General features: G+C 50.4%; 1 protein-coding gene across 1 annotated transcript in view; it reads right to left on the reverse strand.

Annotated features, from left to right (window-relative positions):
* HTR6 (5-hydroxytryptamine receptor 6) overlaps window positions 1-8,063 on the reverse strand; it is a 16,758-nt gene extending 8,695 nt beyond the window's left edge. Inside the window, exon 1 of the mRNA XM_019511906.1 lies at window positions 7,202-8,063. Coding sequence (XP_019367451.1) covers window positions 7,202-7,927 — 726 coding nt within the window. The 5' untranslated portion in view covers window positions 7,928-8,063. The remainder of the gene's footprint in view (window positions 1-7,201) is intronic.
* Between the last annotated feature and the right edge of the window lie 7,547 nt (window positions 8,064-15,610).

Genomic DNA, 15,610 nt, shown 5'->3' on the forward strand with positions numbered 1-15,610 from the left:
TCTCCGGAAGAATTGACCGGGAAGCAGCTTAGCCTCACAGTGCAGCCACAACATTGCATTTTTTAAAAACAGGGCCCTACATATTTCAGTTCACAAACACCAGGACTGGCTCTGGCTTCTGTCTAGCTCAGCAGTCACTAATCATTCTGCCAGCATCCTGGCTTAATGAAATAAGCCACAGCTTGCTGATCAGCCCTCCCTTCCACAAACAAATTCCCATTACCAGTGTAACACCCCGGTGGCTCTCTGCTTTGCATCTCATTTTTTTTGGCCTGCCGTTTTATTCCAGTTGAGTTGAGGCTGGATGCAAATGACGGCTCCGCTGCGCCAAAGACACGATTCTTTCTGCAAGAGACCAGCTCCCATCCCTCAGCCAGGCCCATCTGAAAGCCCCATTTTAGTGCCACTGGTTTAACTGGGAGTAGGATGGTGGCTTGCAACAGGCCTTCGCTCAGTGAGGCAGCTTGAACACAATCTAACCCCAAGCACCTGCTTCAGGCTCCTTGATTTCAAACTGCCACATGCCCCGGTCCAGTCTGTGGCCTCCCTGCTCTCCGTGGTGCTGAAGATTGTTTCTTCCTGCCCACCCCTACCCCCAGCTGCTTTTTGGGCCAAATTCAGTCCATGCAATTGCTGATCATGCTCCAACAACCATTCTGGGCCAGCTCTTTAGCTGTGTGATTTATGCAAAGGGAGGATCTAGCCCTGTGTTTCCCAAACTTTTCCTTAGCAGGACCCCCATTTCCTCAGCATGGCCCCTCCCAACCCACCTCCGCAACCCCATCTGCTGATGTTGCAACCCCATTTGGGGTTGCGGCCCCCCATTTGGGAACTGCTGATCTTGCCCTTTAAATGTGATTGCTCGTGGAGTTTGATGCCTCAGAAAAGGCACCAACATTGATATTAGTTCCTGTTCCTCGTTCTTCTTCCTAAACGACATGACTTCTCATCTCCCACAAGTGTGTTGGCTGGGTCAGCAAGTCCCAGCTCTTTATGTGAGAGAGAGGGAGGGAACAACAAATTAAGTCAAGGTATTTAAAGGCAATTAAGTTTGTCTTTTCCCTGTGGGATCCAGGGTCAATAGAGACTATTACTGAGGAATTAAATCTGTTCGACTTAGCAGCAATTACTTTTGCCTGCAGAAACTGATTATAAATGAACCCAAATTCAGCCACATTTTGGTTATAAAAATACATGCAGGGGTTCAACCACTCACTCGGAGAAAGGAGGTATTCAGCCGGTAATTGCAAGCAACTGACAAAATATTGGAGGCAGAATAAGATTTCCGAACAGGGTCATGTTCTAGCGTTTCAAATTCTCTTTCATTCCACATGCTTTCTTCCCATCTGTGTGAAGTATATCACATGCATGCATGCACGCACACACAATTAGAAAGGCTTGTGATTAGGAAGACGGACAGGACTAGCTATTGTGTGGGATGGCATCATTCGTGTGATAAATCCCATCCACTTTTGCACTACTGACCAATTCCATCTACCCATCAATTCATCTCCAGGTCTGTTCAGGCTACGAATTTCCCAGATCTCTGAATGTACCAGAATATCTGCCATTGCAACAGGGGGGAGGAAGCCTGCTAAGAATATCTCACTTTTCAGCAAAACTATATTGCGGTGAGCTAAGCAGGCACGTGGTCAACATCCAGGCCTCAGTGGCATGTTTGAAGTCCAACATCTAGACACTTCAGGATAGCGTCTCTCTCAGGGAGAGAGAATGATACGTCAAGCACACTTCCCACTGGCCAAAGCGTTCCCTGCTCAGCATGCTCTTTGTGAGGAATCGCCATCTCTTAGACCAAGAGAACCTTCAATGTCTAACCCAGGTGTTCTTCATTTCAGTTCCCATCTAAATTTTAAGCTGGACAACACTCCACATCCCCTCAAGTAGGCCTCTCTTGGAGTCTGGCCCTAGGCTACTGCATAAAGGGAGAAGGCAGCTTCTTCTCTTGTCCCACTTTAAAACCAAGTAGTGCCCCTCATTGCATCATGTATGGAGCCTGCTCCCAGTCCTGTGGTAGGCCAGCTCTGATGACACCTACTGAACTAAGGGATCCTGAAAAGATTGCCTCAATTCTGGATTAGGCCTGCATGGGGCACTGAGCTGCCCAGGCACATCAAGAGTGGGGCAGATCTGGGCATTTGAAAAGACACCTGGGGAACGTGCCTATCAAACAGGAGGCACCTGCAGAGTTTCATAGATTTCATAGACATTAGGACTGGAAGGGACCTCACAAGATCATCGAGTCCAGCCCCCCACCCAAGTCAGCTAGGGTCAAAGGATCCCAGCAAGATAAGCATCCAGATGTTTCTTGAAAGTGTCCAGAGTAGGTGCTTCACCACCACTGGGGGGAGTCTGTTCCAGGCCTTGGGGGTTCAGACAGTAAAGGAGTTTTTCCTTATGTCCAGCTTGAAATAGTCTTTCAGGAGTTTGTGACCGCTGGAGTTCAGGCACCCGCAGGGGTGGGCAGCAGCTAAGGGTAGATGTTCACAGCCGCAGTTCTAGACTTTGGCACCTTCGTTCTGCCAAAAGTCCTCTTTTGACGCTGAGACCTTTCACACACACGTGTTGCTGAGGATATAGTGCCACATCTGGGTTCCTCTTGCTACTTCCATTGACCTGGTTGCAGGTCCTAGTTTGGCTACTGCATTCCTTTTAGACAAGTTGGTGAATTAAGTTCCCCGGGCAGGAAAGGTAGCGAGGGTTGTGACATCTGGAAGCAGCTGAGCAGGGAGATCTCTCTTACGTTGTATTTCAGTGGCAGACCTGAGGATATATTGTTCATCTCAGTGTTCAGCACCTGTCACAAATCTGGTGCATGCATGGCCATCCAGTCCCTACTCACAGCAACTACTAATGAACCCAGCTCAGAGGTTAATTAGATTTCCTGACAGAGACAAATAGGGTGGTGCTAGTACAGAGCCCAGCAACAGCCCTGCCACTGCAGCCCAGGGCTGAGTGGGATGTACTAAAGGCACACAGCAGAACCCAGGGGGCTTTGGATAAATGGTTCCCACTTGCCTTTTACCCTCATCCAGCTCTTCAGCACCGGGTACCTTGTTTCTTGCTAATTCCAGCCTGCCGACGTCCCGCAGATCCCAGGAGATGGCAACAGGGGAAGGCTCTTTCTAAAAAGGGGAAGAAAGTGGTTTCCAGTGCTTTGAGGCTGCTGTCATTCCCTATCCCTTCCCTGCCACCAAGCCGCACCAAGCAGAGCGGCATCAAGCTCCATGCTCCCTAACAATGGGCGTGACAGCTTCTCCTCCTCCACACGGTTATTTTTGTGACTGCTGTTCCCTTCTCCACAGCTGAACAAGCAAGGGGGCGAGAGCAAGAGAGAGCAAGGCTCTTTCTGGTCAGCAAATCTCCTTGGCACCCCCAGTTTCCAAGTGAAATCTGGTCTGCTCTTGCAGCCCCAGAAACCTCAGGGAGCTGCCCCATGTGAGCAGGGGACTGGGAGAAGGAGGGGGCCAGAACTAAAGAGTCCCTACTGCCCCATCTCAGGACAGTTGGGCCCTTGGGTGCCATTCCCAGTAGTCACCAAATCACTGTGCCTTTGTTTCCCCATCTATAACAGGGGATTTTAAATACTCAATCCCTGAGGAGTCTTGGAGATATAATTAATCAAGTGCTTTGAGATCCTTAAGTGCAAGGTGCTGTAGACATGCAATACACCCTCCTGGGCGGGGGGGTTTCAGGGTGTCCAGAGAGAGAGTGGAGAGAGATTTGCAAGGTTCATGGTTGGCAATCCGGTTTTCTCTGATTTAAAAAAAAAACCCAAATCCACATTTTTCTGTGCTTTAAATGAAACACTGTTAATATATAGATATAGATAGTGGTGTTTCATTTTAATCATGGAAAAATGTGGATGTGGGATTACTTTTTTTTTAACTGAAAATTGGGGATTTTTTTAAATCAGAGGAAATCAGGTTCCCTGCTCATGATGGATGTGTTCCATTAAACTATCCTCTCTTTTTTGTCTGTCTGTAACGAGTGCAGTCATTCCTGGAAGGCCCTGGGATGCCATACGTTGACCCCAACACACTTTGATCATCATGAAGGGGAGAAAGATTAAAGAATTCACTCATATCTGAGAGAAACCAAACATCCAGCCCAGAGCAGTGAGCCAGGAAGGGCCTGAAGTCAGCAACAATTACATTTGCAGTGAATCCAGTGTACAAGTCTCTGTGTGTTTGCATGAAGGAGAGAGAGGGAGAGACTCAGGACAATGTCTTTAAAGCCCTCCAGATAATTTTTCCTCTTCCTGATTTCTGAAGTCTCAGTCATTAGAAATGAAGCTGTACCTTCTTCAGTCCTAGATATAAATAGTCCAGCACTGAAGCTAAGAAGCTGAAAGTAGGGGGATCTACACATGCACACACACAGACAAGGACATTGTTCCAAAGACATTGAGGCAAACTGGCTGCAGAGGGACTCTTTGCCCAGTTACACCAGCAAATCCAGCAGAGTTCCCCAAGTATAAAACTGGTGTAAGGGGAAGGAGAAATCTTCATTACTTCCCTAAGGACCCTTTCAGCTAATAACAATCAAACCAATGCTTGCCGTTGGTCAGCGTGGTGAAGGAGGTTTGGGTCCAGTAGAGCAGGTGCAGGTCACCCCATACTGGTTTCAATCTAGATGGCATCAGGGCCAGCTTCTCTCACCCTTGTCCATTAGCCCCTCTTCCCCCAACCCAGTGTTGTCTGATTCACCCACATCCCATCCTGCTTGGATCCTTCACTTGGCCATGATGAATAGTGAGGACATCACCATACCCCATGAACTGTACCTTGTCTTTCAGGACCAGACACAGTAAGCATTTGAGCCAAGGGCCCAACTGCACGGGGGCAGTCCCTGCTCTTCAGACAAGAGCAAAGAAGTGTGGGGAACCTCCACCTCTTCCCACCTCCCCTGAACTGGGGAGGGACTAACTGGCCTTGGTTGCTCGTACTTTTTCTAGAGCCCGCTTCAGGTACAGGTGCAGCGTCATCTGCTGGACCAGATCCCATCGCGGCTGGGGCACTGGGGACAGGCCACTAAGCAATCATGATGTGGCAGGGAAGGCACCACAGAGGCTGAAGAGCTGCCCGTTTTTGTGCTGGATTCCCATTGGTCTTCTCAACCATCATAGGCTCATCATATTATAGATACACAAGCATATGGTCAAATATGGGTCATTTGCCCCTCGTTACAATTCTCACGCTATGGGCACACGAATGAGTTTGCATGAGGTACGCTGCTTGGTTTGCAAGACAACCTACCTCACACCTACCATGGAGTAAAAACACCTGAGCTGTTACCACTCGTCTGCTCCTCAATGATAAGTTCACACCTCGCTTACCCCAGGGTGCCTTGTTCTCAGGCCCAGGCCCTCAGGCACAATGAACAAGGTTGTGTCGGTTGGCCAGACATAGTGCTCAGCTGGTGGTAATGAGGCTAATGAGGGTGAAGGCAGAAAGCCCACATTTAGTATCTCATTACTAACACCTTGGGTCTGATCCTGTGAGGTGCTCAGCTGGGTCTAGGCAGCGCTGAGCCCTACCAACTCACATCATAATCAAGCAATGGAGGGCAGTCAGCACCTTTCTGGACCAAGCCCTCATCAGCACTTTGCAGTGCAGGCGCTAAAGTATCAGGCCCCCCCAGGGAGTTTTGTCGAGTTTTCCTGCCTGAAGAGGTGAGCAGGGGTGCAGATGCTGTTCTGCGCCTCACCTGCTCCTGCAGTTCTTCTCTTCCAGGCCCTGTGGGGCAATGGGGACCTATTGCAGGCGCTTGGGAAAGCAGGGCAGTGCAGAGAGATGTCAGGGAAGCAGCAACACAAAAGGCATTTGGACTGAACTAGGTGGTCTTTAATAAAGCCTATGTCTACGTACCACTTCCTCTCTGAGGAGCAGGAGCAGTGAAGGCTCAGCACAACCCTGGAAACCAGGTTATCATCATCCCCGTTTTACAGGGGTGGGGAACGGACAGCGCAGGGAGAGGAAGTGACTTGCCAGAGTCTCTCAGCAAGTCAGTAGCAGAGCATGGGACAGAAGCAGACCCCTGCCTCTCCGTTACCCTTTTCCCATGACCAGAAAATCAGCATTGCAGCGAGCGGTGCCACAAGTCCCGAACACCAAGGTTGTGTATGTCAGGAGGATAGCAAAGGCTGGCGGGGCTGCAGAAAGAAACCTTGACCAGGTTGCCTCAGCTTGACAAACCCCAGCATACTTAGAAGACAGCAAAGAGCCTCCACCCACCAGGACTGATGGCAGGGAGCACCCCCGAGGCCCCTGACACCACCGCAGCAGCAACAAACACCTTTCCACCACTCTCAGGAGGAGCTTTCTCCTCAGGTTGCCCCTGACCAGTCTGCAGATTCCTTTCAGAGCCCCCGGGCATCATTAACCGGGGACAGGCAGAGCTGCAGGGCAACTATTCAAAGGCCTGGGGTGGGCTGACCAAGGGCTAGGGCCTGATCCCAAACTGCCATTGAATCAGTGGGTGTTTTCCCCTGCTGGGCTGAACTCCTGGAAATAGTGGGGTAGGAAAGGCATAGAGCAGAAAGATTTTTCCTAGGAGGAGATTGAATAACAACCTGTCCCCTTCCCTGAAACAGATACAGGGAAAGGAAAAGGGGAGAATTTTCCTGGCTTTTTCCCTTCTCCACGTCCTCTCTCAACAGCCTTAAGTTACTCTTCGTTCCCTGAGCTTCCTGCTTGCACCATAATCAGTCTCTCTAACTTTCCACTCCAGAGATATAAGTGCCTTTGCAGAGTTCAGGGGGGAAATCAGGCTTGTCTCGGCTAAGGAAACTGCTCTAGCTGCTGGCTTCTGCTCCTCAGCACTGCTTCTGAACTGGCGATGGCTGCTGCGGAGGGACAGACAGCAGGTGGGTCAGTCCTGACCGTCCCTCTCCTGCCCAGACCACCTGGCTCTCACCGTACCAGCTCCCCTTTCTCCACTACCGGCGATCCAAGGGAACAGTGCTGCCAAGGTGCAGCTCCTACCAGCCCGAGCGAGTCCATCACTTGAGTGAGCCTGCAAGCCATCAACCTCCTGCAGTCCCCACCACTGTGGATACTATAGCAAGAGCCCCAAGCTTTCCTAGGAAGGCAGAGCCCAAGATCCACAGGGATTGTGGGTCAAGTAGACTCCACTGCCTGCACCTAGGAAAATCATGCCCCCACACATCAAGCCTCTTTACCTGTTGTGTGGGATCATCTGAGGTGGAGGTCACGTTGGTGGTGAGCGACGCCACCTGCACCGCTTGCTTCCTGGCTGCCAGGAGGATCCGGCAATAGGTGAAGGAAATAGCCACAGATGGGAGGAAGAAAGTCAGGCAGGAGGCTATCAGGGCAAAAGGCAAGCTGACCAGGAGCCTGCACTGGTCCTCTTCCATGTGGGAGGTGATGTTGAGTGGTGTGATCTCAAACTCCAGCTCGTGCCACCCCATCTTGATGGGCAGGAAGGAGGCCAAGGCGGCTAAGGTCCAGGTCGCAAAGATGAGCCAGACGGCCCTGCAGGAGGTCATCCGCAGCTTGTACTTGAGCGGGGAGATGATGAGCAGGTACCTGTCCAGGCTGATGACGCACAGGTTGAGGATGGAGGCGCTGCAACACATGATGTCAAAGGCGTACCAGATGGAGCAGAATTCACCCTCCAGCACCCACCGGCCATACAGCTGGTTCAGCATGGCTGGCGGCATGACCACCAAGCCGACCATGAGGTCGGCCATGAAGAGGGACACCAAGAAGTAGTTGGAGGTGTTGCGCAGGGAGCGCTGCGTGAAGATGAGCAGGATGAGCAGGAAGTTCCCCACGGCAGTCAGCAGGATGATGAAGCAGAGGAAGGCGGCCACCCAGCTGCTCCCGCCAGGGAGAGACCTCTCCCCAATCACACTGGCATTGGGGCTTCCAAAATCTTCTTCCATCGAGGAGGCTCACTGGCTGGGTGATGGCTGAGGAGGGGGCACCGGCAGGTTCCTCAGGGCTGCTCTGGTGATCATTGCCAGGGCCAGCTTTTAAAGTGCCATCTCCTTCTTTTTCCCTCCTTCCCTGTCTGTCTTTCTCTCTCTCTGTCCTCCTTTCTTCTCTCCCTCCCCCTCTCCTCCTCCTCCCCCTCCTCCCTCTCTCTCACTGGCAGTCAAGGCAGAGCGACGTTCTCACGAGCAGATCAGCAGAAGAAAGGTTTCCCCATCATTCACATGGAGGCATTTCCTAGTGACTGCAACCCTATGGTGTGTCACTCCCCTGGGGAGAGGCCAGCAGTGGGAGCAGATGCCGGTGGCTCCTGGCTCTGCTTCTGTGTCTCCCTGCAGCCCTGCTTGCCTACCTGTAGGGCTCTTTGTCCTGAGGTATTGGGGTTTTCCTCCTTAGCTCCTGCGTGGCTAAAATCACTGCTGCTGTGGCTGCCTTCAGAGAAAGCAAGAGTCAGAATAGCCCTGATGCAAGGGGAGAGAGGTGCTCCTACGGGATCTGGCTGGTGGGAGCAAGATGCAGCATGCAGGTGCATTTGAAGGCAGCATGGGGGTGTCTCCCCTCGGACAGAGGTGCGTTCAGGGCATGTGGGGGTGGGGATGTATGGTGCCAGCCAGACTTTTTTTATCGGCTGCTCTGTGACTTAAAGAAAATGATGCAAAAATGCCAATCTCTCCTCTTAGTATCCTCCCGCCTTTCTTCCTCCCCCGCCTCTCCTCCTCCCTACTCTTGCTAAGGCAAACAGCTATCTGCTCTGAACTCTGTGAAGTAGCAACAGGAGAGCATCCTTAAAGAGACAGCAAATGTTAGCTCTCCCCTCCCAACACACATGTGCATCCTCTCTCTCTACCCGGCCAATGTTGCTGCAGAGGGAAATCTCATGTCAGAGTGTGAAGGTAACATCAGGGAGCATGTCAGCAGGTCTGAGGCACGAAGCCGCCATGCAGGACCATGATGAATAGTGAGGACGTCACCATACCCCATGAATCTGGGGGCCTGGTCAGCCAGCCAGGATGTCGAGAGAAATAAAACACTCTGCCTGATTAGCTAGCCCCTGGGCTTTCAGGACAGCCTTGTGAGGGAAAAGGGCTTCCCACCACCAACCAGCCAGGCTGTGCCACCAGATCAACCTGCTGGGAACCAACCTAGCTAGACGCTGAGGGTCTGATCCATTGTGGAGTCTCACTGACTTCAGTGAGCTTTGGATGTGTGCCCATCACTGCGGCACTGGAGCACCAGGAATATAAGCCGTCAGGAAAAGACTGAGGTCCTGGAGGAACAGGGACCCGTGGAAAATGGTGGGAGCCCAGTTCATTGCATCCTCAAAAAGCTATATACTGACCAAAGCCCTGAATCATGTCTCTGTGTCCATGTGGGGAGGGACAGGGCCTGAGGGGGATGTACTGTTATCAGGGGCAAGCTAGCACTAGAATAGAGAGCAAAGTGGTTTTGAACCCTTTTTAGAGATCATTTCACATTTCTTGGTTATTGTTTCCCTTGCCTCCCCCATGCCTCCAGGCCTCAAGTGCTGAAAATAAACACAGGTTAAGAAATGAGCTGGTGTAAAAGCACATGTAGCTCCACTGAAGCCACTTTACACCAGCTGAGGATCTGGCCTCAGGAAACAAAGTCTGCACTTACAGATAGCACAACTCCTGAGCTCGCCACATGGGAGCTCGGTAGTCTGGCCAAGTCACTGCTACTCTGTCCTCCGGCTCTATTTAAACTTAAATTTGCAAAGGAGAGCAACTGTATGGAGCCTCTGTCATTTCAGTGGGGCTCATTTTGATTGCAGGGGTCCATCTGGCTGCTGCCAAGGCAAGCACAGAGCCTTTAAGACAGGGACTGACCCCAGCTAGCTTACAAAGGCAGAGGCATGCTCATATGATCTCTTCTGCCTTGGTGGTTTTCAGCTGTTCCTTCATATCACTCCTATTATTAAGCCCTGCCTGTTCAACTGCTTCTAAGAAATTTAATTAGGTAGTGTTTAATTATGTAGCCACTGGAAAGAATGTCTTTCTGGGATTAATACTGGAAGAAGAATGATCATATTCTGTACTATTGCAGCAGCGTGGGCTAGAGTCATGCCTTTTTGTCCTCAACTGCAAAAACAGTAGGGTGATGGGACAAATTGCCTAAAGAGGTCAAGGAATCTCCTTCACTGGCAGGTTTAAAGAAAAGGTCAGATAAGCATTGGCCAGGGATAGTTTAGGATAAGTGCGTGCTGCATTTGTGAAGGGGGCTGGACAAGATGACCCAAAAGGTCCCTTCCAAGCCTCTGATAGTGGTTAAACACATGCTGCTCTTCTGCACAGCTCCACTTTCCTGAGAGCAGTCCACACAGCAGGGAATGAATGAGACACCGAGACCTTTTGGGACATGTGAAGAATTATATCAAGGTGAAAAGCAGTACAGGTTACGACTGATATTGCGGGTATTCCTCACGGCAGTAAGGACAGAGCACCTGCTACGTGCATTTAAGTAGACCCAGGATCACTGGCTGAGGACAGACCAACCATGTCACACGCAGGAGCTTGGAGTTAGACTTTTATGTCCATATTAGGGTCTCGAGTCACCCACCTGATTTTCCAATGTGCCAAGCTCTCAGAAGCTCCCAAAAACATCAGCTAAATTACACCAGTAGAAAACCTGGGTGAGTGGCATCAGAATCAGCCCTATACAGTTTAGGTGGCTTAAAAATATTCCATTAAAAATCTATAGACTTGTCATAAAGGACCAGATTCTCAAAGGGGCTCGTTATCCCCAAACTCCCATTGAGAACCATGGTGACACCCTAAACCCAGCTGAGACCAGAGTGGCTGGATGCTGCATTCCTTTAAAAAATCTGTCCATGACAAGTCAATAGCAAGTAGGAAATGATATTAAGGAGCTTTTTTTCTAGTTACTCTGCCATGAAATGTCTTCTGCTTTAAAAGACAGAGATCCCTCTCCTTAACTCAAGCAATTTTCAATTAAAGCCTGCTCATTCCAGTGCAGAAATTGCCTGTATTTATTCTGGAAGTACTTGAATTCTGACACAAAGCCCATTAGGTATAAGAGCAATACCATGGGTTCATCCATAACTGATGAATAATGCAGGAATGTCTTGGTGCCCTGCTGGGAAGGGGAAGAGGAAGGAGGGACAACAATTAAGCAGCAGCCCTGGAGAGAAGTATGTTGTGGGGGGAGGAAAGGGAGGGGGAGAGAGGGTGGAGGAGAGGTTGGACTGACTTAGGTCTCTGTGTCTCAAGCAAGTTAAAGTGGGGCAAAGTTTTGCCATACATCAGATCATCTACAGTAACTGTCCTGACCCTGCTCTGTGGTAAGTAAAAGTGAAACCACTATAGGACTGCCCTGAGTGAAATGGGAATAAGAAGTTAGTATGGTGGACAGCTACTGAAGAGCAGCTGCTTTGCAGTAAGTCCTTCTTCCCTTTTAGCTCACTGTAATTTGTTTGTCCACCCCCTCAGTTCTCTCTTGTAAAAAAAGATCGACAGCACTTTGCTTCTGCTAGGGTTAGGGTGGACATAAATGCATTACACATGGTGAGCTCCTCGGGTACCACAGCAGTGGGGGCCGTGCTAGTCATGGGGACACACCTGATTGCCACTCAACCCACGTCAGTAAGGGCTGCAAGTCTGAACCTTCTGCCTGTTTGGGGCCTATGTAAGAAGAGGTTGGTGCCCCCAGTTGGCTTCCCACTGGCATGGATCGTTCCCATGTTGGTATTGCTATTGGTGAGGATGGACCACAGAGAGTGAGCTCTTCTTTCCCTCCTTGAGGTGGTCTCTGAAGCAAGTTGGAAGCTCCTTGGCTGGTGGAGGAGTCAGACCCGATATGCATCCGTGAACCTCAGCTTTCTCTCTCAGTCAAGTGGTGGAGGGAGTGGATCACATACTGGGTGGGAAGAGGAGAGGACCGTCCTTCCAGGAGCTGTATTGACTTTCAGTTGGCTTCATCTTTAGATCCTGCTGAAACCATCATGAGTGGCATTACCCAGAGTTTATGGAAACAGGGCAATTGCTGAACGCAGTCACCACTTACATTGTTTTCCTGGAAATCTGCCTGGTGATGCTAGTAAAACCCTGCAATACTTAGCATGTGTTGCCATTTCACATGCTTGTTTTTGCCCAGCACCTTGTGACCTTGGGGAACCTGCTCAGAAAAGAATATGATCCGTGACATACTTTTCAGCAGAAGAAAAAAATCTACTGACACCTTACCTATTGGCTTTTTACCTGTATGCAACTACAAAACACCTTGTAACAGCAGGGGTCAATGATTTCTAAGGACAGACACCGTGTTTGAGAGACGCTGGCCTAGAAAATTTCTTCCAGCAACACCTTCAACTGAAGGGTCATGTCCCCACCAGTTTTGAAAAGCCTGCTGACCTACTTTCATGTGATATTTAACAAGACTCTCTGTCTGGGTTGGCTACTGAATACACTAAAAGGCTGGCCAAAGCAAGCCAGGAATCCATATTAATTTTTTTAAGTATTGTGTAAGGGTGAGGTTAGAAATTACCATCAACACTCAGTATGAACTTCTTTTGGCCATTAAACGCAGAATGAAGCCTGTTTGGAGTCTGGACTAGCCAAGCATGAAATAAAAACTACTCAAGGAGTTTTAAAGGGCCATTAAAATCAGAGTTGGAAAAGGCCCATTAAGATCTATCCAACTCCCAACTTACATGTGGATTGCTTTCTGCTGTGGACTCTCCACTGCTCTGTTCCAACATCTCACCCACAGTGACTTCTGCCAGTTCCCCTGGGAAACACTCCCATAACTTCACACCTCTCCCTGGCAGGCAGGGCTGCAGCTGTGTCATCATGTGGCTCCTCTTTTCATCCCTTTATTCCTGAAGACTTCCTGCTCTCAAACTCCTCTTCTGTGCTCTCCAATGCCATTGGGAAAGCACTGGGGAAGGGTGTGATACAAAGAGAGCAGCAGGAATGTAGGGGGTGTTACACAGCAGCCACGTATGGTATGAGGGCAAAATCCCATCCCCATAAGCAACTCACTCCAGGGAGAGGCTCAGATGGGAAGGTGTGGTCAGCTGCTTTTCAAAGCACAGCCCTTCAAGGGGTTAATGGCAACAGGTAGAGAGGGTATTCAGGAACCCCGAGAAGGCCCCTATTTCTTGCAGGGTCAGTGCCCCTGTGGTTAAATCCTCCCTGCCGTAGCCCTATCCCTTCAGAAACAGGTGCTGTTTGCAAATTCCTCACTGATTTTTGGATCCCACCTCTCTTACCCTCAAGGGAAGATGTAATAAACAGTGTGCTCATCTAGCTAAGAGGCCTGGCCCTTCATGAAAGCTTTCACTGGATCAAGGGTGGCATCTAGTGGCAAGATGGGAAAACCAGCTCAGTTTTCCCTGGGGATCTGTGCATGCTGGTCCTTCTCTTGGGAATACCCATACTCTTGGGTATTCAAACTTCAAGGTGGAGTGAAGCATGTTATCAACTATTCCCACCCAGGCTAGTAGCTGATTCACTCTGTAATCGTGTCTGACGGCTGCAGTTATTCATACATTGCTATTATTTTAAAAAATTCTACCGGCAGGATAAATACAGCGGAGGTATCCCATGCTGTGTGGGGCCCACATGCCCTGGCCTAGTCTGTGCCAGCTTCCATTTGGCTCTAGCTTGGCTGGGAATAAATTCACAGGGCCAGACAGATACCCATGCAGCTCCTTGGACATCAGTTGAGAAGTATACACTCAAACCAGGGTCATATTTTGTCCCAGACAAAAAAGCCACAAATGGATGAGAAATTGAAGTTCAAACTAATTTATTCAAGGGGAACAAACCATGTAAAGGAAATATATATATTTCCGGCCGAAATATATATATCTATATTGATTACAAGCTCTGGAAGCTTTTGTCAGAAAAGCGACAGAGATCAGCTTTGTACAGCAGAGTGAAGGTGGCTAGCAGGAGGGTGGGCTTGGCAGCCAGGTCCCACAACATGCGTCTATCCAAGAGCCTTCCCAATCCCCTGCAGTGTGAAGGGGCGCCTGGGAACAATCTCATCGTCTCCTCCATCCACCATCTGTTAAAGTGCTGCGGGGGAGCCATGGCAGGGGCAAAGCAGGGCAGGAGCACAGTCTCTATGGCACGTGCACCAGTTCTGGCCCAGGCTTCCCTGGTAGGGGGATGGCTGCCTGTACCTGGTCTGTCACTGCCTCAGTCATACTTGGTTCTGAGAAAGGATCTCCAGTGCTTATAGCACATCCTGGCTCCCTCTTTTCTGGGGACTGTGCCCTTCCCTACCCAAGGCAATGAACTGAAAATAAAGTATGCAAGGGCAGGTGAGCCTCTCACAGGTGCCAAGCTGAGCAGAGACCTCCATACCCAACAGCTCCCTGCAACACCAGGCAAATAAGGCAGAGCAGGTGGTTGAGCAACGGGGAAGGGGAGATGAAGGGAGGTCCCTGGGTCCACATATAAAATTGTAGGCCTTGAGGCCTACTGGGGACACTGGTGCCAACTGGATTCTCCACTCCTTTGAGTGAAAACAGCCTCCCACTGGTCCCCCAGTCCTCTTGCCACTGTCCACATTAACCCTACAGGCCCAGCCTTCTGCCAGAGGAGCTCTTCCTTCATGGCTGGCTGGCCATGGTGCATGGAGCAGAATCAGACTCAGCAGTCAGGGAGAACAGTCCCTCCTAGCCCCTTGCTGCACCTTCTTTGACTTATATCATTGCTACATGGGACAGGAATGAGCACCAGGGCCCAACAGTAAACTCAAGGAGATAAAAGAGAGGATCCTGGAAATGGGGTAAGGCCAGAAACACTGTTCACTGAACACAGCAAGGCAAAGAAACATTGACTGAAGGGGCACTGGAGAGATATCGAGTCCAAAGGCCACTGGCATATTGTGTCCGATAGATGTGCTTGCGCCCTCCTGTTGGCAGTGCCTAGTGCTGAATGTGCCTGTGCTCTCCTCCAGTTCCCAGCAGGCAGCCGACACCATCTCCATCCCTCCTGTATCCAGCACAAGCAAGGCCACCATGGATCGAGCCCTGAGCATCCCCTCACTTCCATCCCTGGAGCCACATCCAAGGGCAAAGGCTGAAGTAAATGCTGCACAAATCCAGAGCGAGGGCATGAGAAATGAATTATTTTCTTACCCCCTAGCGGTGGCCTCAGAGCTGATGCCTCTACCCCACAGCCCAAGAAGGCAGCAGGAGGGGGAGCATTAGCTCTACCCACACCCTGGGAGAGTGGCAGAGGAAGGGAGAGGGAACCCCGCACTCTCATGGAGCAGGAAGAATAAGCCCCTCTGTGGGAGACATTTAAAGAAGAGAAGAAAGAGACTCCAAAGGCCACTTCTGACCCCGCAGAGCCAGCCTATGCCCTGACACTCAGCCCCTGAGGAGACAAGTCCCAGCCCTGCCCCCAGCTGCTGCCTCTCTGTTCAGCCTCCTGCCTCTTTGCAATATATTATTGCTATTATGTGCTAGTGGTGTTTCTTCAGAGCCCCCTATGGCTCCATCCCCAGGTTTCAGCCCAAGCCCAGTCCGTGCCTCGGACTTTCTGACCCCAGGGCACCACTAAGAGCAAAGCATGATGGGTAGTAATTAAACAGGAAAGATCCCCCCCAGCCCACCCCCTCCCTCGCGCATGCCCCCTGTC

This window comes from Gavialis gangeticus, unplaced genomic scaffold (assembly GCF_001723915.1).
Source record: "Gavialis gangeticus isolate Ggan-Ray unplaced genomic scaffold, GavGan_comp1, whole genome shotgun sequence".
Classification (NCBI taxonomy): Eukaryota; Metazoa; Chordata; order Crocodylia; family Gavialidae; genus Gavialis; species Gavialis gangeticus.